This window comes from Condylura cristata, unplaced genomic scaffold (assembly GCF_000260355.1).
Source record: "Condylura cristata isolate star-nosed mole 26May11 unplaced genomic scaffold, ConCri1.0 scaffold00015, whole genome shotgun sequence".
Classification (NCBI taxonomy): Eukaryota; Metazoa; Chordata; class Mammalia; order Eulipotyphla; family Talpidae; genus Condylura; species Condylura cristata.
This window is the reverse complement of record NW_004567116.1, coordinates 36,217,796-36,241,757: the sequence shown is the minus strand read 5'-3', so window position 1 is coordinate 36,241,757 and position 23,962 is coordinate 36,217,796. Positions and strand designations below refer to the sequence as shown.

The 23,962-nt window shown below is 37.4% G+C and overlaps 2 protein-coding genes across 3 annotated transcripts in view; both read right to left on the bottom strand.

Annotated features, from left to right (window-relative positions):
* Positions 1–799: 799 nt before the first annotated feature.
* On the bottom strand, positions 800–1,759 carry LOC101630366 (olfactory receptor 52Z1-like). Its single transcript, XM_012725292.1, has one exon. It carries the CDS (start codon positions 1,757–1,759, stop codon positions 800–802), a length of 960 nt encoding a protein of 319 aa, XP_012580746.1.
* Positions 1,760–15,382: 13,623 nt separating this feature from the next.
* Positions 15,383–23,962, bottom strand: part of HBB (hemoglobin, beta) — a 9,845-nt gene continuing 1,265 nt past the window's right edge. Inside the window, exons 2-4 of one of the 2 annotated variants that reach the window (XM_012725027.1) lie at positions 16,984–17,021; positions 16,646–16,868; positions 15,383–15,635 (exon numbers count right to left, since the gene is read on the bottom strand). In XM_012725027.1, the coding sequence (XP_012580481.1) occupies positions 15,507–15,635; positions 16,646–16,868; positions 16,984–17,021 (390 nt within the window). In that variant the 3' untranslated portion in view covers positions 15,383–15,506. 2 annotated transcript variants of the gene reach the window in all.

The window sequence follows — 23,962 nt, the reverse complement described above, 5'->3', positions numbered from 1 at the left end:
GTTCCTCTGTGGAGCTTTTAGGGTTTTCCATATAAATTAACATATCATCCCTGCAGATAATTTTATAGATAGTTTGGTGTGATTAGAAACATTCTATTTCAAATTTGATATAAATGTCCTATTAAATCCTTTGTTACCTTTAATTTTTTTCTCTTGGGTATGGAACTTTTCTATTCTTTAGTTCCTCAGAGAAGTTTCTCTTGACATGAGGAAGTACCATTAATGATCTGGGCCTGAAATACCCAGTATGTAGAAAAACCACACATTACATTGTGTGGTTTCAGGTGAGTTAATTTATTTGATTCAATATTGTCTATTAATCCAATAAATATATATATTGTGACAGTTTAAAAAAACTGATTTTAGAGCTCACATTTTAAATTAAAACATAGTTGCATACAAAACCCCCTACTATATGGTGATTTGACCCTATTGGGCTATCAATATGCTGATTGCCATAGGAGCTATCACTCCCCTTCCCCTGCCCTAATGGGAAAATGGGTTAAACTCTAACACATATTTCTCTTTTTTTTTTAGAGTTACCTTTCTACATGCTTAAAAATAAGTTAAAATATATAGTAAGAGAATGTTCAGGATGATGAATACATAGTTTAAAACATTTTTCCAAGTCTTTAATTTTGGAAAATATCTTTGGAACTTCAGTGGATAGTATCATTTTAAATGTATTTGAGGGTTTTGTATAAATTTTATTTCTTTCTATTCTTCACTGAAATACACTTAAAATCATATGCAAATGTGTCTTACTTAGCATACCCAGTGTTTAGCATTTTTCTTCATTTTAACAACATGTGCTGATGGGGGAGAAAAACAAAACCACTCGGTCTTGAATCTGTTTGGTTTTCACCCCATAAATTATAGGATTTAGCATAGGGGGCACCACCACGTAGAGGTTGGCAACTAGGATATGGATATGGTGAGGAATAGTTTTGGCCCCAAAGCGGTGGGCAAAAAATGAAAAGAATGCTGGGGCATAGAACAGAAGGATGACACAGATGTGGGAGCCACATGTGTTAAGGGCCTTGGATCTGGCAGACCAGGAAGGTATCTGAAACACCGCACAGAGGATCATTGCATAGGATGTAATGATAAACACTATATCTAGTCCTGTAGACAGCAGGGCTACAGTCAGGCCATAAACGATGTTCACTTTGATATTGTCACATGCCAACCTGGCAATGCCCATATGTTCACAGTAGGAATGGGAAATGATGTTTTTCCCACAATATGTAAGTCGGTATACCAGGAAGATGAATGGAAAGCAGATGAGAAAACTTCTGACCACCGCCGCTATGCCAATTTTTCCAGTGACCGAGGAGGTTAATATTGTGGTGTATCTCAGTGGATGGCAGATGGCCACATAGCGATCAAATGCCATGGCCAAAAGAATAGCAGATTCTGCTACAAAGATGAAATGTATAAAGAACATCTGGGATACACAGCTACCAAAGGATATGTTCATGGAATGGAACCAGAAGATGGCCAGCATCTTGGGCACTGTAGCTGTGGAGAGCAGGATGTCTGCTAAGGCCAGCATGGAAAGGAAGAGGTACATGGGCTCATGGAGATTACGCTCAGTCATGATCAGAAAGATCAAGAAGATATTGCCTATGATGGCTACAATGTACATAGAACAGATGGGGATGGCAATCCAGATGTGAACATCATCCAGTCCTGGGATTCCAGTAAGGACATACCACATATCTTGGTGATGAGTGTGATTGAGTGAGGAAGAGACCATCTGTGGCCACATATATATCTGGAGCTTTAATGTCCTGGGGTGTTTAATGAGAGACTCCAGGACTGACTGAGATTCAGGGTACTCCCATAGGCCTTGAGCTGGATAATGTCTGATCAGAATTTTTTTCCCAATATGTTCTCCATGAAGGGACAATGAAATGGATTAATTATTCCAAAATTGTACTCTGATTCCTTTTTTGGAAGAATTACATCTGTAACTTAAAAAAAAAGATAGCATTGAATAAGCACTTAATATATGTCATATTACTTTGCATATGTAACACATATACATGTGTATTAACTTGTTAAAGTTTTACAATAATTTGTTGAAAAAAATAAAAAATCTTTATAGTAAGCTATAACATTGATACTCTTATTAATGCTATAAATGAAAAAAGAACAGTCCTACTGAAATTTAGCCTTTTGCCCTAGATCCCACTTGATTCAAAATCAGTGTAAACTGGAAAGCTCTGATCTTAATCTCCATTCACTATTGCCTCTAATAATAAAGCAAGATTTTTCTTTAAAAAGTCGTCAAATTTTTCACTGATCCTATCCATGAGTACAATAGACACATATGAAATTAAATGACATTGCTTACAGAAAAGGGTGGGAACTGAGTTTTGATGAACTAGATTTCAAGCAGTATAGCAGATGTATCCTTTTCAACATTGATTTGATGCTAAATCTTTACTAGGCATTAAGCATATACAGGTGAATTAAATTGATTTCTGGTTTTTTTTTTGCTACAGCATAAACATATTTCTTTTTTACATCATTCTTCATTTTGTGCATTTTTCCAGCTCAGTTGTAACCCCCATGGGCTGCCCATCACTAATTAAAGTCTTTCTTATATTTATAGCATAAACATTGGAAAGCTAAGCTATTTCAGTGACTGTTGAATTCTTAGATTGATAAGTCCAGCATGTAGTGATGGAAAAAGTACATTGTTCCACTTGGGTCAGAGTATATTTTCCATTTCCAAATGCTACCACAGCAGCAAATAATAATGATGTCACAATATAAAGCAGTAGACCAAACAACTCAATAACTGGGAGGGAGACTATTTATTGAATACTTTTTTCTTATAATTTCTAAAGAACATAGAAACAAAGGAGGGGTTGGGTAAAAAGACAGGCTAGAAGATGCAGGATCAGGGTAGGCACCATACACAGTGCAGGTGTGAGAACCTAAACACACAGATCAAGTGTGCATGGAGGCAGATGCAAAATAAGCGGAGTCAGGTGGTTCCCACTCTTCCTCAGTTCCTGTTCTCAAATAAGAATTAGTGTGGCATAAATGGCAGTGATCAAGTTTTTTCCACTTTCCCACCATTAGCATCAATGATTGACACCTGGAGGCTTGCACACATGCCTAATGGCAGCACCAGGAGTGTGGTGTGGACATCTGTGAAGGGGCACCCTTGAGCTGTATTGAGCATGAGACATGAGCATATACAGGCGGCAGCAAGAGACCATGCAGAGCTGAGTGCAGTAGAGCCCAGAAGGTAAAGATTTGCCAGGAGCCCTGCCCCAACCCACCCCCTACCCAGCCTGCACCTGCCTGCCTCACTACAAATGGTGCCAAAAGATCATTAAAATCTTTGCTGAGGGTTCCAGGACACTCCTTTATCAGCCTTCCAAATCCAAAGAGAACCTGCTCCATGACATGCTGGCATGACAGTTAGCTGAATTTCTTATTTTCTAAGGCTATAAACAGACTTAAGCAATAACTATCTCTTCATCCCTCAGTCACTCCAGTTCAGTAAACTTGCCATTTATACAGTTTAGTTTTACTTCATTTACTTTCATTTTTATTGTGTTCAATCTGACCTCTTATTTTATAATCTTATATGGGTAAACTGTTTGGAGCAGGCTTTTTGAGTTACAGTTTAGAATGGTCAGTCCATTAGGTTTTTCCTTAAGTTGGAGTGTGATTCTTTAAAAATAATAAAATATTGAGAAGCTTATGTCTATGTATCTATTTTAACTACGTAAACCAATTGCTTAACTATTAAGTATATGCCTGAAATTAATTGTACATTGTGTTAACATCCATCAGAAGAGGTGAGAATATACCCTTAAATTATATGCACTGTTGTAATGTTACCACAATAAATTAATACAATTTTTTAAAATGTGTAGGTCTTCTTTCAACTGTTTTGGTGATCTTTTTGAGACACCACCATTTATTGTACTTTTATTTGGCTTTGTTTTACCTATAACATTATCATCTGCAGCTACCGAATTTATAGACCTGGGGTTCTGTAGCATTATTCTGTATCACTGATGGCATATTCTGATTGGATCATTAGTATCTAAAAGAGGCAATAGGTGTAATAGAAGCTGTGTGATTCAAAAGCCATGCAAAATTGGATTCAAATACTGTCTAAATCGCAATCTGGCCTTAGCATCATTTTAAAATCTAAATTAATATGAAGTTCAGTTTTCATTTGTAAAATATTTAGAAAGACATATCAATTAAAGTATAAGTTAATACCGAAGTTAGCATTTTGCCATATAAATGAGATATATTTCTATCTCGAAAACAAAGCAATTGTTACTAGAACAAGTTTAATTTTTGGACTTTAAGTTTATAACCCACAAAACAAATTTGAGCTGGCTTAGAGTGTCCATAAAAACCACAGTTTACTTCCTAATGCTGGGAAAATTACATCAACAGGTATTTTTCATCCCAAATTTGTCATTTTATTCTTACAAGGTACTAGGAACTTAGCACAGTGGTAAACACTTTTGACTTATAAATGGAGACTTACTCTTGCCCTCTCACTCATACAGTGTTTTTAATAAAAACATAATATAATATATGTAATATAATATATAATATAATAATATTTGGAAGGGAGTAAAAATCTTGGAGTTTCAACTTCTTAACCTGTCTCTAACCCAACATCTGACATACAATGAATATTCAGAAAAAAATGCATATACTTATATATGTGCTCACAAAGTACATTATCTTAAACTACTAAACTTGTTTAATGACTGAACCTTGTTATTAATTAGTGCAATATGATTTCAATACATCTAAAGATAACATTCATATCTTTCTACTAAAAAATGACCTTGGGTAAGCATATGTTTAAAAGCAACTAGCTATATCTGTGATCTTTGCAAAAGACCCACTTCAAATAACACAGATACTTAATTGCAGATCAAGTCCAGTTAAAGATGCACATTATAGGTCAATGTTAAAAAATGCAAGATTATTTCAATAACAGAAAAATTAGCACTTCTGCAGTTTTCTGATATTTTTTTCTGGTTTCCTTTACTACTATACATAACTCAGTTTGCTTACCTATATATTTTAACATCCCTGAAGATATTTCTCTGGTTGAGTGGAGAAAAAAATATAAGCAGGGATATGTCCAAAACCCAAGTAGAAAATCTGGAACATCTATTTATACGTCTTGGTTGGCATCTTTTTAGACCTCAGATCTTCAGTTCCCAGAGGACTGAAATTTTTCCTCTCATGGGAAATGATGCCAGAGATTATTGCTGCTGCATATTCCTCAGGAAAAAACACCCCTGCTTTCCTTCCCTTCACAATTAATGCAGTTTTTGCCTGGCTAGCTCTCTTGTTCACTCAGTGTCTCATGCTATTACAGTGATATTCTGTTAGGATAGAAATGCCAATTTATGGAGACATTTACAGATATAAGTTGTCATACCACAAATGGGAGAAGATTTGTGCACTTAGAAGGTGCCTAAAACTAAAACTAGATAGCACATCTTACTTAATCTTGAAATTATAAGATTCCTTAACTTCCCTTTTCCCACTGGTCATGTAGTAGGATACATCAGAGGGGTCTAGAGAGGCCATCACTGCTATGGAGTTCCCTCTCATCCTTCAACGAACACTTCAATGAGGGATCCAGATGGAGATAAGAAAGATAGATGATTAACTGATGGATTTATTGATTGATAGATAAATAGACAATCGGTGATGATGGTGATAGTGATGATGATGAAGATAGATTGGTAGGTAAGTAGATAGGTAGATAGATAGATTCCATTATATTAGTAGATACAAAGCTTATTTCATGCAGATGAAAGAAATTTGTTAATATGATAGAGGACCGTGGGTTCCTTGGTGGCTAAGTGATATAGTAACTGCACATGCAAGGGAGGCGAGGAAGAGACCCTATATTTTAAAAATATCAATAGTAATGTACATTAACGTCACCTCAGAAAAATAAATAAATAAAAGATTTGTGCAGGAAGGTTTTCTTTCTTTTTTTTTTTTTTTTAAATTTCTCTCAAGTCTTCCAAAAATCTAGTTTTCCAGTATTTTTCGAGGCCCTCCTAAACATCTTTTATATCAATATTAGTGTCAGTCCCTATCCATGAGCATACTAACTACCTGCTGACCTTGAGTGGATGGCAAATGCTAAGCGAGTGTTCAGATAGCCCCGTCAGCTACCTATATGTTGTGCTCTTTGGATGAGAGATTGTTATTATTTTTTAAATTTTTATTTATTTATGCTTACAGAGCTTGGGTACGTGCCAGAGGTATGGCGGTTGAGAGGATTCACCAAAGACAGAGTAGGGAGCAGAACAGGCAGATTGACAAAGTACACTGCTGAGGGTTGCAGCGGGCAGGTCAGAGGAAGTCTGCCACATTACTTGGATCGTCAGCTTCCTGGCCCGGGATTGAGCTCCCACAACAGTGGCTACGGAGAACTTCATAATAGGGTGCTATTACCCGTTATGCCACCAGAGAAAGCCCGAGTGTGAAAGCTGTAGGAAGGATACACTAAATAATCCTTTCAAATGGTTTCATCCAAAGCTCTTGAAACCATAAATAAAAGTGAATTGGATGGTTTCTCCTAGACGGTTCTCATTAAAAAATAAAAAAGTACCAATAGTTCCCTTCTCACCAGAAAATTCGGGGAACCAAAGTATATTAAAGGAAAAGAGATGAGGAGGGACAATGAGGTTTTAGTTAGCAATAAATTGGCCTCTGCCTTGATTGTCTGTTCGTGACTAGAACAAGAATGGATCTGCAACTGGATCCTGAGAGATGTAGAGATAACTGATTCCGCTGCCGTCAATGGTGGGGGCTGTGAGGCTCCAGTCTGGACACCCCTTGATGAGCCTCGTTCTTTTTTGATAAAAAGAAAGAAAGAAAGAAAGAAAAATTCTGTAAAAAGAAAAGGAAAGGAAAAATACCACATGGTTTCACTCTAGCAGGAGTATAAAGGACCAGGGCAGAAAATAGTAATAATAATGAACAACTATATACCAGAGACATTTTACGGGGTGGAGTGGGAAATGGGATCAAAAATGGTAAGGAGAGGGAAGTGCACTGGACTATGGTGATGGCACATGGGTGATTTGGTGATGTAATCCCACGGGGATTACAACTGAGATGGGAAAAGGCATCAAATAATGTAAAAATAAACATATTTTTAAAGTCCTTATTATAACATAATTTAGATGAAATAAAGGGATGTAAATTCTATGAAATAAATGAATAATCTCTAAAAATTTTCTGTTAGATACTGATTTTAGGTACTATTTTCATCTGAAAATAACTATTGTAATAAGAGAAGTTTTGGTAGCTAATGACATTTTTTATTGAAATAACATGGTGTAACAGTATACAAGTTTCAGGTGCGTATCATTGAAAATCTACAGGAGTATATAAACTGGATCAGGTTCACCACTGAAAGTCCAATTCTATCCTTCACCATAAAATTATAATCCCTTTGTTCCAATTTCACACAATGTCAGAACTTGAGTTGATGAAATTCCTTTCCTCCCTAATAAGTATAGTTTGGTATATTCATGTATGTAAATTAATGTTCCAAGATAGATATCCTTCTAAAACAAAAAGCCCACAAACTTTTCAACCTGTTCCTTTCTCTGTAATATCCATTAATCACAGAAAATTTACTATTTAAGAGCCATGTATGGTTTTTTCACTCTGATATGTAAAATGTGTTTATCATGTAATCAGCATGATCTTATAATTGTTGAATTAGTAAACTAGTCTGAATTAAGACCTGCACAATTACAAAGGTATTAAAACAAGATAAATGCAAATATATACTGTAAAAATGCCATGAGAACTAAACACACATACCTTAAGTACATATCTCATTCTAGTTAACCACATAGCACCACTCTGTGTCATACATAAGATTTACTGACATAAGAAAACAGATTTTGACCTGGGAATTTTTGTTGACTTTGCATATATTATGGAGGATTATGATTCCAATACTCCATATCAAGGGATATGATCCCTTTAATTATAGAATCATGTGGATATGGTTCCTATAATTCCCAGGCTTACCCAGACATAGAGCAAGACCCCAGGATTGATGCAAAAGATTAAAATATTCTATACATGTAGCTATGCATTAAAAATATGTAATCTTACTCAGGTGCCCAGACTAGCTGCAAATGTTAACAGTATCACTACAGAAAATTTCAGCAGTAAAAAGACAATACATGTTAGAGTCTTTTTCAGAGGTGGGATAGATATTAAAATGCTATAATGATGCTGCTGAGACTAACGAAGATTGCAAAAGAATGTAGGCAGATAATGCCAGAAGTTAACATGTTCCATTTGTATTAAAAAAAATCATTTCATAAATCATCATGCTGTAGGCCTTCCCTGGTGGAGCAGCTATTAAAGCATAGCACTGTGAAACTGGCCGTGGCCTCCTCTGTTCAAGTTCGATCACCGCCAGGGAGGTGATCCACATGGCCCAGCAGACCTCTCTTGATCTGACCGCTGCTCCTCTCAGCAGTGTACTTCATCAATATGCCTATTCTGCTCCCCACTCTGACTCTGGTGAATCTTCTCACTGCCCCTATACCTCTGGCCTGTACCCCAGTTCTGTATGCATAAATAAATAAATTTTTTAAAAATCATGTTGTGCAGCATCACCTTCAAGTCAGTGTGCATATTTCTCTCTTAATTTCTAGCAACCAGGTTAATTAAAATCTGTCATAAAATAAATAGAGAAGAAAAGCAACAGTGAATTAGAGTCCAAGGTAGAGGAGATAGGATTATGGAACTCCTGTGCAATTAATTAGACATGTTGATTTAGAAAGCATATCTATGATTAATCAAGCAGATCATTTTCTCATGGAACTGTTTTCTGATTCTAACTGACCTATTTGTCCAGGCATCTTTAAACTTTTTTTTTTTTTTTTGTCCTATAGAAATGTCTATGTGATTACTTTAGGCCTTTTCTAAGTAAGATAAGGTAATAAACAGTAGTTTCGCTTACTCTAAAGGCATAGAGGAAGAGTATTGGGTCCCAAAGTCAGTGTTTTGGGAAGTAAAATCTGTTTGCCAGTATAGTATAGGTTTTGCTCGCTTAACAGTACAATTATTTGATGACACCGACACAATTTGGACACTGTGTAATCACCTTTTCTAATTCTTTTAATGTCCTCATCTTGACAACAGCAGGGGGCAGAAGCGGTCCATTAAATATTCCCTTTATACAAAGATGCAAAAAGTTGTTTAACTGGGTAAATATAAGTGAAGCTAAGCCCTTAAGAGTCGGGGCATGGCTGAAATGATAAGAACAGCTACAAAAATGTGAAGATCAGGATTCAGGGGTCTGCCTGTGCTTGCAAGAGCAACAACAAATTCACCACCAAACTGTAGAGGCTTAAAATCCCAGGTTACATGAATGACTTTATTTTTAATCTTGTAAATTATCTATTTCACATTATTTGTTTATTTATTTATCTATAATTTTATTATGGGTTATGTTATTTTATTATTCAGATTATTTATTATGTGTTATATACTGTTTCTATAAATAATGATCTCATCATGATTTAAAAATGATCACCCATAATTTAGAAATATGATGAAAAATTTGAAAAGTTTTCTTTAGAATTACTGTCATTTGATTAGATAACATATAAATACCTTTCTCAAGGTTAACATATCAAATTATTTAGATATCAAAAAAGAGATATACAAAGTTTGTAAATACTCTAGAATTCTATCCATCTATAATCAACATTTAGTCATGGAAACACATATTACTGTGATCATCTCTATATTATCGATGTTATTAATAATGAATTTTTAAATTATTGTACTGGAATTAATTTCCAATTATAACATCTTCTTCAAGAGGAAGATATAAGGAGAGGTCAATAGTTCTGCTTTATACCCAAAAGAGATAACAATGTTTTGCTTAAAGTGCAGTCTAGACCCCGATGACTGCCTGGATACAAGTGTGTTCTCAGAGCAGAGAAGAGAGAGATGTTGTAGACAACAGAGTCCTGAGTGACTAGCAATAGGGGGTCCCCAAATTGAAGCAGGAAGTTTCCCAGGTCTGCTTAGATTCTGTTACTTCCCTAGACCTACTGCTGCTTGGGGGAGTCTGTTGCTTGGATCCTGCTGCCTGCTAGAGCAGAAAGTTCCTGCAGTGTGCTGCTGGCCCACAGTAGTAGCTATGACTACGTTGACCCCCTTCCAAACAATAAAGAGTGCTTTGGAATGACAAAGTTCCTCATACAATCTGTATAAAATCTCACCATTCCTGTAATTTGGGGCTCAGCCTTTGGGAACTGACCCCACTAAGCATGTAGGCATGACAAGTAAATCTCTCTCTCCACTTTTCTGAATGCCATCTGATTTCTCTGGGAAATTGCTATACAAAATGGCTGCCTGTGTTTTTTACATAGTCAGTGAAACTAAATTCCCAAAGATTTGCCTGCCTGCTAGTAGAGATTGGGTTCTCAACTGTAATACCTCATGCAAAGAATGACATTGGCCAAGATCTTGGGATGAAAAATTTGCTGAGGACCATAAATCAAACTACCCAATGAATCTCTAACCTAAACCAGATGAGGGGTGACTGGAAATGTAGACACAGAATTTCAGGGAGTTACTCATATAACAGTTTAGCAACTTGTTATTGCTAAGATATGTTATTACTGGAAGCCAGAGAGTAGAGCACAAATAGGTAGGCCTTGCTTTGGGACTGTATAAGATCACATTGATGTGTCTCCTTTGCTTTTCCTGTCCAGGAACCATTTATTCTGAAACATACAGTGTGGCATTGGAAGATAGCCTTAATGTGGCTTTCAACATGTATTTGTGGATTGGATGAGGAAGTGTCATTCTTTACTTAAATGAATCAAATTCATGTATTAATTAATAATAAATTGTGAAATGTTAGCAGATGTTATCTTTCACTTTCTTAGCTTCCTAACAGCCCTAGATTATTAGATTTCTAGAATGACCCAAGTGGGATATGTGAGATATCAGAGTTTGACATTTTTGGGAAACCCGGTCATTCTAACTTCCATAGCCTTTTGAATAAGATGTGAGGTTAGCAATTTTATTCAGAAAGATCTATTGTCCTGTGATGAGACAAAATATCCAGGTAAAACACTGGTGCTGTAGAAATTATTTTTTCTTTTAATTCTTCCTAGTCATGTTATCAGTTTTTCTTTTTTTTATTGCTTTATTTTGCCTTGAAAATACTTGCTATTTTTTAATTTTTTATTGTTTTGTTTTTTCTTGAAAACACATTGTTTACCAGCACCAGTACAGAGGGTCTATGATAAGAGTTGTGGTTGAAAAAGAGTTCTGTCAAAAAGTCAGAGCCTAGAGAAGAGTGAATAACTGTGTCTGGTGTGAGATCTGTGGTTAACACTTGTGATGAGTCTCCATGCGCTATGGAAATAAACAAAGGCCACAACTGAAAAATTTCACAAGAAATGAAGGATAAAAAAAATGTATAGTAGAAAGTATTATCTAGTACAAGACAGGAATTGCATACTGAAGAATATGGAGCATCGGTGACCTAGAACAGGAAGGCAGCATGAGAAGATGTCTTAGAATAAAAGAACATTACTGATCTTTCTGTGTGTGTGTGTCTGTATGTGTGTGCACATTTTAGAAAAAAGAAAACGATGATCCTGGAGAAATAACACTATACAAAGGAGAGCGATCATCAGATTTGCCCTTTAGAAAGTCCACTGTAGTTGCAAGTAGAGAAAATGGATTGTAGTATTATTTTTATTAATAACTTCACCATGAGCTAACATTACTATTGTAATTGTTGAGGAGCTGGAACATAAAACAATTGTATAACTTGGTCCCCAAACTAGTTACTAACTTGAAACTAGACCTCAAATTGTTCACGACAGAACCTTTTAACCCATACAGCAAGGTGTAATAGGAAAGTTAAAATATTTCGTTAGAACTTACAGTAATACTATAGACAAAGAATGATAGAGATTTGAAATTTGAAGTAGTCTGTATTAGATTCAAAATATGAATATGGGCATGTTTAAGGAAAAGACAAGCCAGGATGAAGTGCAATTATAACTTAGGAAATGGTCTTTGCAGATAGTGAGAACTGGAATCAAATATTGATTTTGGTATTTAATAGGCATATAATTTTGAGTGAAACACTTAGAATATTAAGCAATAGTATATTTTTATGCTTTTTTCATTGATATTGAGATAGAACGTGGTATAAGTTTAAGGTATATCAATAAAAAACATAACAAAATAAAAATAAACAGAGACATAAATCAGAGACATTCTGCAGGGGAGGGAAAGGGATCAAAACAAGGGAGGAAAGAGCACAAGGAAATATGGTAAGGGGGCACTGGTGAATTGGTGGTGGGAATTCTATGGGGACTATACCTGAGGGGGGAAAAAAGCAAACATTGTAATAAAAAAAATAAACAATGATGTAAAATATATATATATATATATAAATAATCATTAAATAAATTAAAAGTTTAAGTTCTATCACCTACATATATTGTGAAATGATTTTTAATAATGTTTGAGGTTATTTTCTAATAGTATGAAACTAATATATGAACAGGAATTCACCATCTTACAATAAGTACATAACAACTACAATGGCATGAAATTACTGATTAAATAGGTATAGAAGACTGAGGAGAGAGTAAGATTGCCTTGCTAGGTGAATTTTGGTTTAGTTAAATGAATGAACAACATTGTATTGTATACTATGTTTCACTAGTATACAATAGAAAATTCAAATATGTGTAAAATGATTATTTATTAAGGCTTCAACATATTGCATTTGAGCTGTCTATTGGAATTGGAATTGAAGATAGCCAGCATATTATTTTAGAAATTTATTATTATTTGAGCATTTCTTCCATGTCATGAAATGTGTGCTAATCTATTCCCCATCAGTGTTGATGATTAGAGACAGCTTTATATAGTGAAGATGGCATTAACTTTGGAATTAGAAGAATTGTGATTCTGTAACTCCTTACCTATGATTTCACTATCTGTTTTACCTTTCCTGGGACTATGTATTTAAAATGGTTTAGCAACAAAAATCACTAAAAGAAATTAATGACTTGAGAGATAAAAAATTAGTGAACAGAAAATTGAAATTGAGGTGTTAAATAAGAAATTCTGGATGTTAATCTCTCAGTAGATGAGATTTAAAATTCTAGAGAAAATTTGGAAGCACAGTACATCAAATGGAGGGTGAATGCATAAATAAATTGGTCGAGCTTTAAAAAAAGAATAATGGCTATCGTAGAAAAGGAAAAGTAGAGTAACAGGGAGCTTAGAGTGCTTACAATAGACTTAAGCTTCTCAAAGAAAACCTGATTAAATACAGTGAGACCTACAACATACTCACAAAACACATAAAGATTATCTAGCAGAGCTGTGTGATAGTTCCCTAAGTGTACAGCAGCTATCTAAAGCCCACACTTCCAATCTATCAATGTCAAAAGCAGGTGTGATGCACTCACAGTGCATAGCGACCTATTCCACATATAAATTACACTATCCTGTATCGATCTTTCTCCTTCTGACTAATGCTTAGCTCCCTTCTAATTCTATCATGTCCCTTCTAGTTCCATCATGCTCCTTCTAGTTCCATCATGTTGCCACAAATAGCATGAACCTGTTTTTGATTGCTAACCCATATATATATCCATATGGCACCACCAGGGAGGCCCATGAGATCCATTATTCTAATGTTGCCTTCCCTGAGAGAGTCAGGGTGTCTTGAAGTGTTCCTTCATTTTTTTCTTTATATTTCCTTCTTTCACTGGGTTCCTTTCTGCCTTATTATCTTTCAGGTCTCTGATTAGATCTTCCCAAAGAAACACTGATTTTAAATTATGAAGCTCTGTTTCTACAGATCTTTACAAACATAAAGTGTTCTCAGAGACTGCAAAGTATGATGAAATAAGAAGGAAAAAATTTACTATAAAAAAGCCTCCGTCCTTGGATAATTCAAAATACAGTAGTGAAGACAGTAAACTGTAAAATGCTGCTTGTGCCCTGGTACAGGCAGAGATTTTAAGAAAGCTCTTAAAATAGGAACCAATAGGCTCTATATCAGAAAGTTAAGTAAGTCCAAAATTCAATAAAAGAAACATCACATGGACTTAAACACATACATATTAAAAAATTTTAGAAGTCCTCTAATTTTTCCATTGGTGAAGTTATACATATAGGTACGTTACTACCTATCATCACAAGGCAAATGGCTGGTGAGACTCCTTTACTCCCCCAAGTGCCTCCTGACTGCATATCGTGGCATTATCACCAAAGGAAAGAGGGTCGTAGACAATTGTTCACATTGCCCTCTGGTTCCAGGAGTTCTAAGACAAGAAACATCATGATTATTTCTCTTCATACATATTCACTTACCCTCTGTTCAGAAGCTTTGTAACAAGGCATAGCAGTAACAAGATAGGACAAAAGCAGAAATGTGTCTCCCACAGAGAAAGATTAGAAGAAAATGGAAAAGGATAAAAGGGGAGGGTTGGAAAAATCTTCTTAGGCAAGATACTGAGGGGTTCATTGAGGTCAGGGTCAAGAGAGGACACAAATCATATGTGAGCAGTAAATTTTGTCACAATAGGTTAGGGTGAGGGTTGTTTGTAGGTCATTTTGACAAGTGAGAAATGGAGGTTATTCCATGGAGTATAAAGCCCTTATAGTGCAGCATATTTTACGTTAAAATGTGCAGGCAGGGGCCTCCCTGGTGGCGCAGTGGGTTAAAGCGCAGCACTAAGAATCGAAAGCCACTCCGCATGAGTTCGATTCCCGCCTGCCCTGGAGGTGACCACATGGAGCAGCAGACCTCTCCTGACCCGCCCGCCTGCTGCTCCCCTCAGCAGTGTACTTCGTTGATCTGCCTGTTCTGCTCCCCCCCCCCAACTCTGTCTCTGGTGAATCCTCTCACTGCCCCTGCAACTCTGGCCTGTACCCCAGTTCTGTATAAATAAATGAATAAATCTTTAAAAAAAAAATGTGCAGGCAAAAAAAAAGCAAAAACAAAGAAATAACAGCACTGACTGAGCACATTTGTTTGAGTAAAGTTAAAAAAGGCCATAAACTTACCCTAAAGTTTAGGTCTAAGTCTCCCTAAACCCTTGTATGTCAATATTCTATCTCTATTTCAGACATTTTTGGCAATCTTATGATCTACAGGTGAAGTGTCATCCATCAGTGACAAGTAATTTTGCCTTCCACTTCTCAATTCTATCTTAATTTCTTTCTATAACACACAAGATTCCCCAACTTTACACCCTTAGGGAATTCCCCAAGCCCTCAGACATCATATAAAATAAGTGAGCTGAAGCAGGGCTGAGCTGAAAGTTCTTTATTAGGCAGAACACATGCCCAAAAGGTGGATATTATTTCCCCAAGCTGAGAGGACAGAACATAGGGAAATAGTGTGTTCCAATGGCCTCCAGGAAGAGTTTAAGATCTCAATGGTACTTGTGAGCCAGGGCAGTGGCCACACCAAGCACCACCTTCTGGAAGGCAGCCTGAGCCTGGGGGGTGAATTCCTTGCCAAGGTTGCGAGCCAGCACACACACCAGCACGTTGCCCAGCAGCTGTGGGGGAGAAACAGATAGACATGATTAACAGAGAAATCAACCTTGGCTTCTGAGAAACATAAAGGGCCACCCCTTTATGCTTTCTGCACACTCTAGCTCAAACTGACCTTCAGACTATGCCCACCAATAAAAATGAACATATATATTTATACATTATTATATCTATTAATTCATTCATATGTGTATTACAATATGTACATTAACCCATTGGTTAATTGTGATGGTGGATTGTCTTTTCCCAAATACTGCTGCCTTCATTTCTACTCCTGGTATTTTGTCAACAGATATTTCCTTTCCTTTCTTTTTAGTCTTTTGACTTTATAAAGTCCCAGGGATTCTTTAATTATAAATTACTAATAGCCTCTATTTGCTTCTCTCTCTCTCTTTTTTTTTAAGATATATTTATTTGTGCATACAGAACTAGGGTACAGGCCAGAGACTCAGAAGCAGCAAGAGGCTTCACCAGAGACAGAGAGGGGAACAGAACAGGCAGATCGATGAAGTACACTGCTGAGGGGTGCATCGGGGGGGGGGGTCAGGAGAGATCTGCGCGCCATGTGGTCACTTCCTGGGCAGGCGGGAATCCAACTCATGCGGAACTGGCTTCAGCTTCCCAGTGCTGTGCTTTAACCCGCTGTGCCACCAGGGAGGGCCCCTGTGTGCTTCTCTTTAAGGAGAATTTTCAGTCCCTGTATTGAGTATCAGAATATGTTTCCCCAAATAGAAGGAACAGATGAGCATGCTCACATATAAGTGGGTACTGGCTAAAGGAAAGGAAGCTAGGGGAAAATAAGAAAGAGGTGGGGAAGAGTCATCATTAAAAAGAGCCTGATTCTAAAAGGAGAAAAGAAATAAGGGATGCTGAAAGGAAATGTATCCAATTATTTACACTTTGAAAAGTGTCAAATGATGACCTAGAGTAAAAGAAAAGGAATGAGAGACAAAGCATGTTGGCTAAGGACCAGAGGGAAAGTGCAAACAGAGAGGGGGGCATCTGTGAGGCTTACCCTGAAGTTCTCAGGGTCCACGTGCAGCTTGTCACAGTGCAGCTCACTCAGCTTGGCATAGGTGCCTTTGAGGTTGTCCAGGTTTTTGATGCCATCAGTGATGGAGTGGGCCACCTTCTTGCCATGGGCCTTCACCTTGGCATTGCCCATAATGGCAGAGGCAGAGGACAGGTCACCAAAGCTGTCAAAGAACCTCTGGGTCCAGGGGTAGACAACCAGCAGCCTAAAGGTTGAAGAGTCATGGGGGACAGAGAGAGTCAGTGCCCCTGGGAACCCAGGGCCTCACTCATGCCCAGCTTCTCACTCTCCATGCCCTGCCCTGTAAGCTGGACACCTACCTGCCCAGGGCCTCACCACCAACTTCATCCACGTTCACCTTGCCCCACATGGAGGTGACGAGGCCCTTTTCCTCACCAGACAGATGCACCATGGTGTCTGTTTGTGTAGTTGCTCGTGAACACGGTAGCTTCAGAAGCAAGTATGAGCAGCAGTTGGTCTTTCTCTTACTTTTATGCCCAGCCCTGGCCCTGTCTCCCTCCTCCAGGAAGCAGATTGGTCTGTGTCAGGGTGTGGTCTGCAGGGTGAAGACTGAGAGATTACAGCCAGACCTCTGCTTGGTATTTCGTGCAATAGCTATCAGTCTGACTTAACTCAGACCCAGACCAGATTCCTATAAACCTCCTTGTTAATTTATTTGTATGGATTTTAGTAATCTCTTAGAGACTGACTCCTTGATTTTCTTTTCACATAATTAAATAATTGAGGCCCAGAAAATGATGATTTCCTTGTTCTGGTTCAACTTAAAGGTAAGTGAATCTCCTGTTGTGTATTCAAAATTTGTGAAATAATTACCTGGACAGCATGGATGAAATCTCTTCCTCAGCTTAAGTATGTCACCCTTCCTTCCTTTTGTTTGGATTAAATCCCCCTGGTAAAAAAAAAAAAAAAACACACATTATATTTTCATTAAATCATATAATAAATTGAATGATGATTTGATGATTTAAAATTTAAAAGTAGAACAAATGAATCAAGAGTGCTTGTAAAAGAGTTATTCACTATATGTCCTGGGGACCCTGAGGTGGCTGTGTTAAGATCCCTCAATGTAGTATGAAATACTAATAAAATAATAAATAAATCCCAAATTTTTAATAATATTGATGGAGGCTTTGCTTTCAAACACCAACCCAGGATATACAACTTACATCTTCCTGGACTGCAACATGTCTATGAAAACAGAAAAGCTTCTGTTCACTTCTTTGAATAAGAAAAACTGTGGAGTTCTGTCCCTTACCATTTAGAGAGACAATGTAAATAGCAAGAGCAGCAAACATTTCTGAGCTCAGCATCTCACACCAGAGTTTCCACAGGATGCAGCTAGCTACTTTCCCTACTTCCTCACCTGTATCTCTAGCATCTTTGCCCTTCCCAAATTCCTATTTCCTTTCAGCAAGAAAAAGCCACATACATTTTTTACTCACCTTAAAATTGTCTCTTGACTCTGGCACACCACTGTCTAGTACCAATTTATTCTCTCCTTTATTATCACTCGCAACAAGTTTTTAATCAAAATCTCTCATCCTTTTAGCCTTAGTACTATAAAACTCTAACTACAAAACATATTTAGGTTTATAAGAAGCAAAGAGCTTCTTTATTTCTACTTATTTCAAATATATTCATGATTGAAAAAATATATATGCATGATTGTCACTTTCATTTCCTACTTTCTCCATCCTTACTAGATTAAGACTCCTCATCCCTTTGCCTGTCTCAAGCTGCATCAAGTACTTGTGAACAAACAGTTCTCAGACATGTAGGAAGGCCGAGGTGTTGCCTGGCTCCCTGGAGATCATAGTCACATGGCCATCAGAGATGAAAGGAGCAACTGAGACTGAATTTAAATACATTCTGTTAAGTTCATTCTTCTTTAAAATCCTGAATCATGTATTTACTATTAGTCTATTCTTAGGAAAATGTTATATAAGTTGACTTCTGAAAAAAGAGGTCTTTCAAATGTTTTGAATGCTAAAAAATTGATATAGCTTTTTAAAATTTTGAGTTTCATTGTATTTGCTTCAAGCAGCCATTAGCTTTATTTAAAAAAAAAAAGATGCATTTATTTATGCATACAAGACCTGGGGTATGGGCCAAAGGTACAAGGAAGTGAGGGAATCACCAGAGAGAAAGTGGGGAGCAGAACAAATGCACCTACTGAAATACACTGCTTAGGGGAGCAGTGGACAGGTTAGGGGCAGTATACTACACCATATGGGTTAGCTCCCTGGCCAGACCCAACTCTCTCTGCAGTGGCTGTGGATAGCTTCATAGCACTGGGACTTAGGCAATCCCCCACCCCTATACCACCAAGGGGGCTCTAGTTAGTAAGTTAGTTAGCTAGTTAGCTAGTCAGTTAGTTAGTTAGTTTGCATTCAGATTATTTTCAAGGCCCTAAGTAAAACCCCTGTATCAGCTCAGGCATATGTAAATGGTGGTCTTCTTGCAAAGCTTGGATATGTCTTTTTCAGAATTTCTGTATCATTAAACATTAACAAACCTTAATAAATAGTAGTATAGCAAAAATATTTCTAAATCTTTGTCTTCTTGATTGACAAACATAAATACCTATGTAAAAACTTCACTGATCATATTCTATTCTTAGAAACAGTTCCTCTAAATGTTACCTTCCTTAAGCCTCTGTTTGCTTTAAGTGACTATGTGGCCCTCTTTTGTACAGACAACTGAAGCCCCACCATCTTCCTAGCTTCAGGACGGGAATGGCTACTTGATATGGCTAAAGAATGAACAGGGTCCTCCCTGCTGGCATAATGGGTTAAAGCATTATTACTCCTGTCTCCTGTCTCGCCTACTACTCCCCTCAACAGTGTACTTCGTTGATCTGCCTATTCTGCTCCCCACTCTGTCTCTGCTGAAATCTCTCTCTGTCCCTGTACCTCTAGCCTGTACCCCAATTTTGTTTGCATAAATAAATAAATCCCTTTAAAAAAGAAAAAAAAAAGTGAATCAGACTCTTTCTTCTGTTGCCTCAAGCCATGCAGGGACAAGGCAAATTGTGATGACATCAAACGCTCAGATAACACACAATCAAGAAAGATTGAAGAGTGATAACTATACTTCTGTTCAGCTTCTCGGGCTCAATGGCAGTTCAGCATTCAAAGGTGCTGAAAGGTTTCCTAGACCCACTGCTATCTCCATATGATAGCTTCTACCTTTGAAGGGGACCATAGTTTTACTTTGATGCCAGTTGCACTGAGACACACACACACACACACACACACACTTTATAGTCCCCAAGAGACAAATAATTGAGATAATAATTAAGAAGAGGAATATTAACTTTCCTCAAGAGAATCATGACAGTCACACAGGGGGTGGTAATTTTGTCATTTGTTTCAAAAATCACCCCAACTAGAACTTTTGTGCATGCTCTATTATTTCATTTTAAATTCCCTGGTGGACCATTTCTATGTTTTCCTAGGTCAAGCACAGTTATTTTTTACCTTTCCCAATGCACAGTCTCTTGATTATCCCACCTCAGCATCCTTTCAAATGAATATTCCAATTTGATTCAGTTCATAAAATTTAAATAAATTAAATGCTCAACAAAGAGAAGAAATCACAAAAACAAAGGACGTACATACTGAATGGTTTAGGAATAGGGTAGTTTACTACTTTAAAAATTCATATTTTTCTCTAAAAAACCCTACAATTAATATAGTCACAACTTTGATGGAGTATTTCTAATTATCACAGAATAATTAATATATAAATCTCTAATATAAACAATATTTTCCTCATTGGGCTCACATTTTCATTCAGAATTACTGAAGTTGAAATGAAAGGGTTAAATTAGTTTCGGGATCTAAGAACACAAAGTAGAGAAATTAAGAAAAAAACACACTTATCTAACTTTCTCATTGAGGCTTATATTTATAGACACAGGAAAGGCTAGAGGTTTGTCAACAATCTTCAACTGATGCCAAGCTGAGAACTGAAAGCACAGGGGGAAAGGGGCTATGAGTATAGGAGGTGTACCAGTGGAAATTCAAAGCTTCATTTATCTGGAAAAAAAAGAAAATCTCTTCATATCTATATATGGAGTGTTCTGTGATTAGCTTATGAATTTAAGTCCAGTCAGTCTTTCTTTACCACTAACACATTTTAGGCCAATAAAATTTGACTTTTTTGTTCTCAATACTGGTCTCCCAAAACTTATTTATACTCATTTCTTTTCTTAATTAAAGAGGAGGTGGACTTTGGGGCAAGACTCTGCCATTTACTCCATTTGCCAGCTCCTGATTATACCCGATTTCCTGTTTTCTCTGGGGATTTGATTTTGAAACAGTGAGCAGCTGGGCCTTGGGTCCAAGAACATTTATTTTTGGTGTATGTTACTAAGTCATGGTTTTAATTTATGGAATGCAAATAATCAGACTTTCCCAAGTCAAATTTGAACCTGTGTAACTTTTGAGGCAGAATCTTAAGTTTAGTCTGAGTACCCTTTGCAAACATTAAGGTATTAGTTTATGAGACCAAATCGAGGCTGAAGAGATGGATAATTGAGAGCTTTTTGCTTATTTTGCTAAATTGCATTGACATTAAGAGAAATTATCTTATTTTAAAATGGTTATGAATCTCCTCACAGCATTATTTTATGTTCTTACCCTCTCCCCTGTCCTTTTCATCTCCCCACTTTCCCTCTTCTCTTTCTCTCCAACCTTCTGTCTCTCACACCTACACCTCATCTTTGATCAAACATACCAAAGACAGTTTAAAAAGCAATAAGAAGAGTAGAAAATAGAAATAATATATAGACAAATTATTAAACAAAATTAAAATCATCTACTGCTAAACAAGCAGGTTGGCTCCTAGTGCTTTGTAAATTCCAAGTCTCTCTGTATACATTGATTTGCTCACTACTAAAATGAATACAGAAAAACCTTAGATATAGTAATCATTATACTTGACACAGCCCTAGTCAAGAGATGTTTGCTTGAGTTCTCAATATTCACATCTTTAGGTCTAAACTCTTGGCTCAATTCATTGACCAATTCCAGGGGAGAAGGAATAAAAGCTTATATAGTAAAACTTGAAGTGCTTTTATTTATTTTTTGACAAACATAAAAGGAAGAAGGGTGATCTGTTTCACTTATTTACAAACATGAAATCCACAATCTCTCTTACCCTTTTGCAAGTCCTCTGAATATCTCATCTCCATATTTCTGATTCTTAGGAGGAATTTCTGTGCTCAAGTTGGTGAAAGTGAGAGAGGAAGTGTCCTGGGACAGGGGTAGGAATCAAGGACTGAGATTTGGCAAGAATTTCACTGTTCTGTGGACTGGTAAACAAGAGTCTAAAAACCTGATGACTCCAGGCCCTAAAATCTATTGCCATAAGTTTCTTTGACTTGTTATTGTGATTTTTTTGTTGTTGTTGCTGTTTTACCATTTCTGAGCTATCTTTCTACAACTAATCAAAATAATTGCTATGAGAAAAGGGAGGGTTAAGCGACCCAGAAGAAAAAGGAAGTCACAGACCTTCAGTCCAGACTGGGTCTCACCGGAGCCAAGGGCATGTGGCCTTGGTGACAGGCTCACCTTGGAGAAGGTCAGGAGTCTTACCTGATACCCAGATGCTCGGGGCTGATGTTAACAATCAGAAACAATAGTGGACTTTGACCAAGTCCCGTCTTTTTGCTTTCTCAGCAATAAAGCTTAATTTCTTTATTCTCAAACTCCAGTTCTAAAGCCTATAGAAACCCCTAGCCCCTGCACCTCCCAGAACCTGTCTCTTATGGTCAGAGAATTCTGACTATAAGGCACCCTTTTATAACTATAGCCAAAGGGTCTCAAGAACCATTTCGTGGCCATGGAACATAAACCCATTGTCCATCCCTCTGCCTCCTGGCAGATGGAACATAGACAGAGTTGATGTACTGCTATTCTCTGTATGTGTTGGGGCAGGGCTAGGATCATGTGCAGAGTCCTCAACCACATTTCCTTGTAATTGGCTTAAAATTGTACACAAAGAAACTGACTCTGGGACATGAGGCTGTGGTTATGACACATGTCATACAAATAGAGTTCTCAGTGCCGAACTGAGAAGGAGGGAACAAATGCTCTAGTTTCAGGAGTTCTAACACAAGGAACTTCATGATTATTCTACTTCTAAATATTCACTTACCCACTGGGGGGAGCTTTACGAGGCACAACAGTAACATAGGTTAGGACAAAGGCAGAAATGAGTATCCAGCAAAGAAGGATGAAGGAAAAAATGCAAAAAGAGTTGAAGGGCAAAGTTGGGAAAATCTCCTTAGGCAAGGTATTAGAGAGTTCACTGAGGTCAGGGCCAAAAGGGACAGAAAACATATATTAGCTGTGAATTTTGCCTTAATAGTTTAGGTTGAGAATTGTTTGGGGTTGTTTTTGACAAGTGAGAGAAGGAGTTTATTCCATGGAACACAAAGCCTCTATGGACTAAGGCCTCCCTGGTGGTGCAGGGGTTAAGTCTCAGCACCATGGAGCCATCAGGCAGCCACTGCAGTACCAATTGTATCCTGCTAGGGAGTTGACCCACATGGTGTGGTAGACTTCTCCAGTCTCACCCACTGCTCCCTTCAGCAGTGCATTTCAGTCAATCTGCCTGTGCTGCTCTGTCTCTGGTGAATCCTCTCACCCCCTAACCCCACCTCCAAGTTCTTTTATGCATAAATAAATAAATAAAGTTTTAAGCCTTTATGGAGTAGAGAATTATGTGTTAAAATATATAGGCAAGGGAAGAAGGGAAAAAAAAGAAATATCAGCACTGACTGAGAACATTCTTTAAAGTTAAAAAAGGACATAAACTTAGCCTAAAAGTTATATATTAGGTCTGAGCTCCATAAACCCTTGAATGACAATATTCTCTCCCTATTTCAGAACTTCATGGTAATTCCTATGATTTGCAGGTGAAGTGTCATCCATCATTGGCCAAGTATGGCATGTCTTTCTATAACATACAAGAGTCCCCAAATTTACACCTTAAGGAAATTCCCCAAACCCCAGAAATCAAATAAAACAAGTGAGCTGAAGCAGGGCTGAGCTGAAAGTTCTTTATTAGGCAGAAAACATGCCCTGAAGGCGGGCATTATTTCCCCAAGCTGAGAGGACAGAACATAGGGAAATAGGGTGTTCCAATGGCCTTCAGGAAGAGGTCGAGATCTCAGTGGTACTTGTGAGCCAGGGCAGTGGCCACACCAAGCACCACCTTCTGGAAGGCAGCCTGAGCCTGGGGGGTGAATTCCTTGCCAAGGTTGCGAGC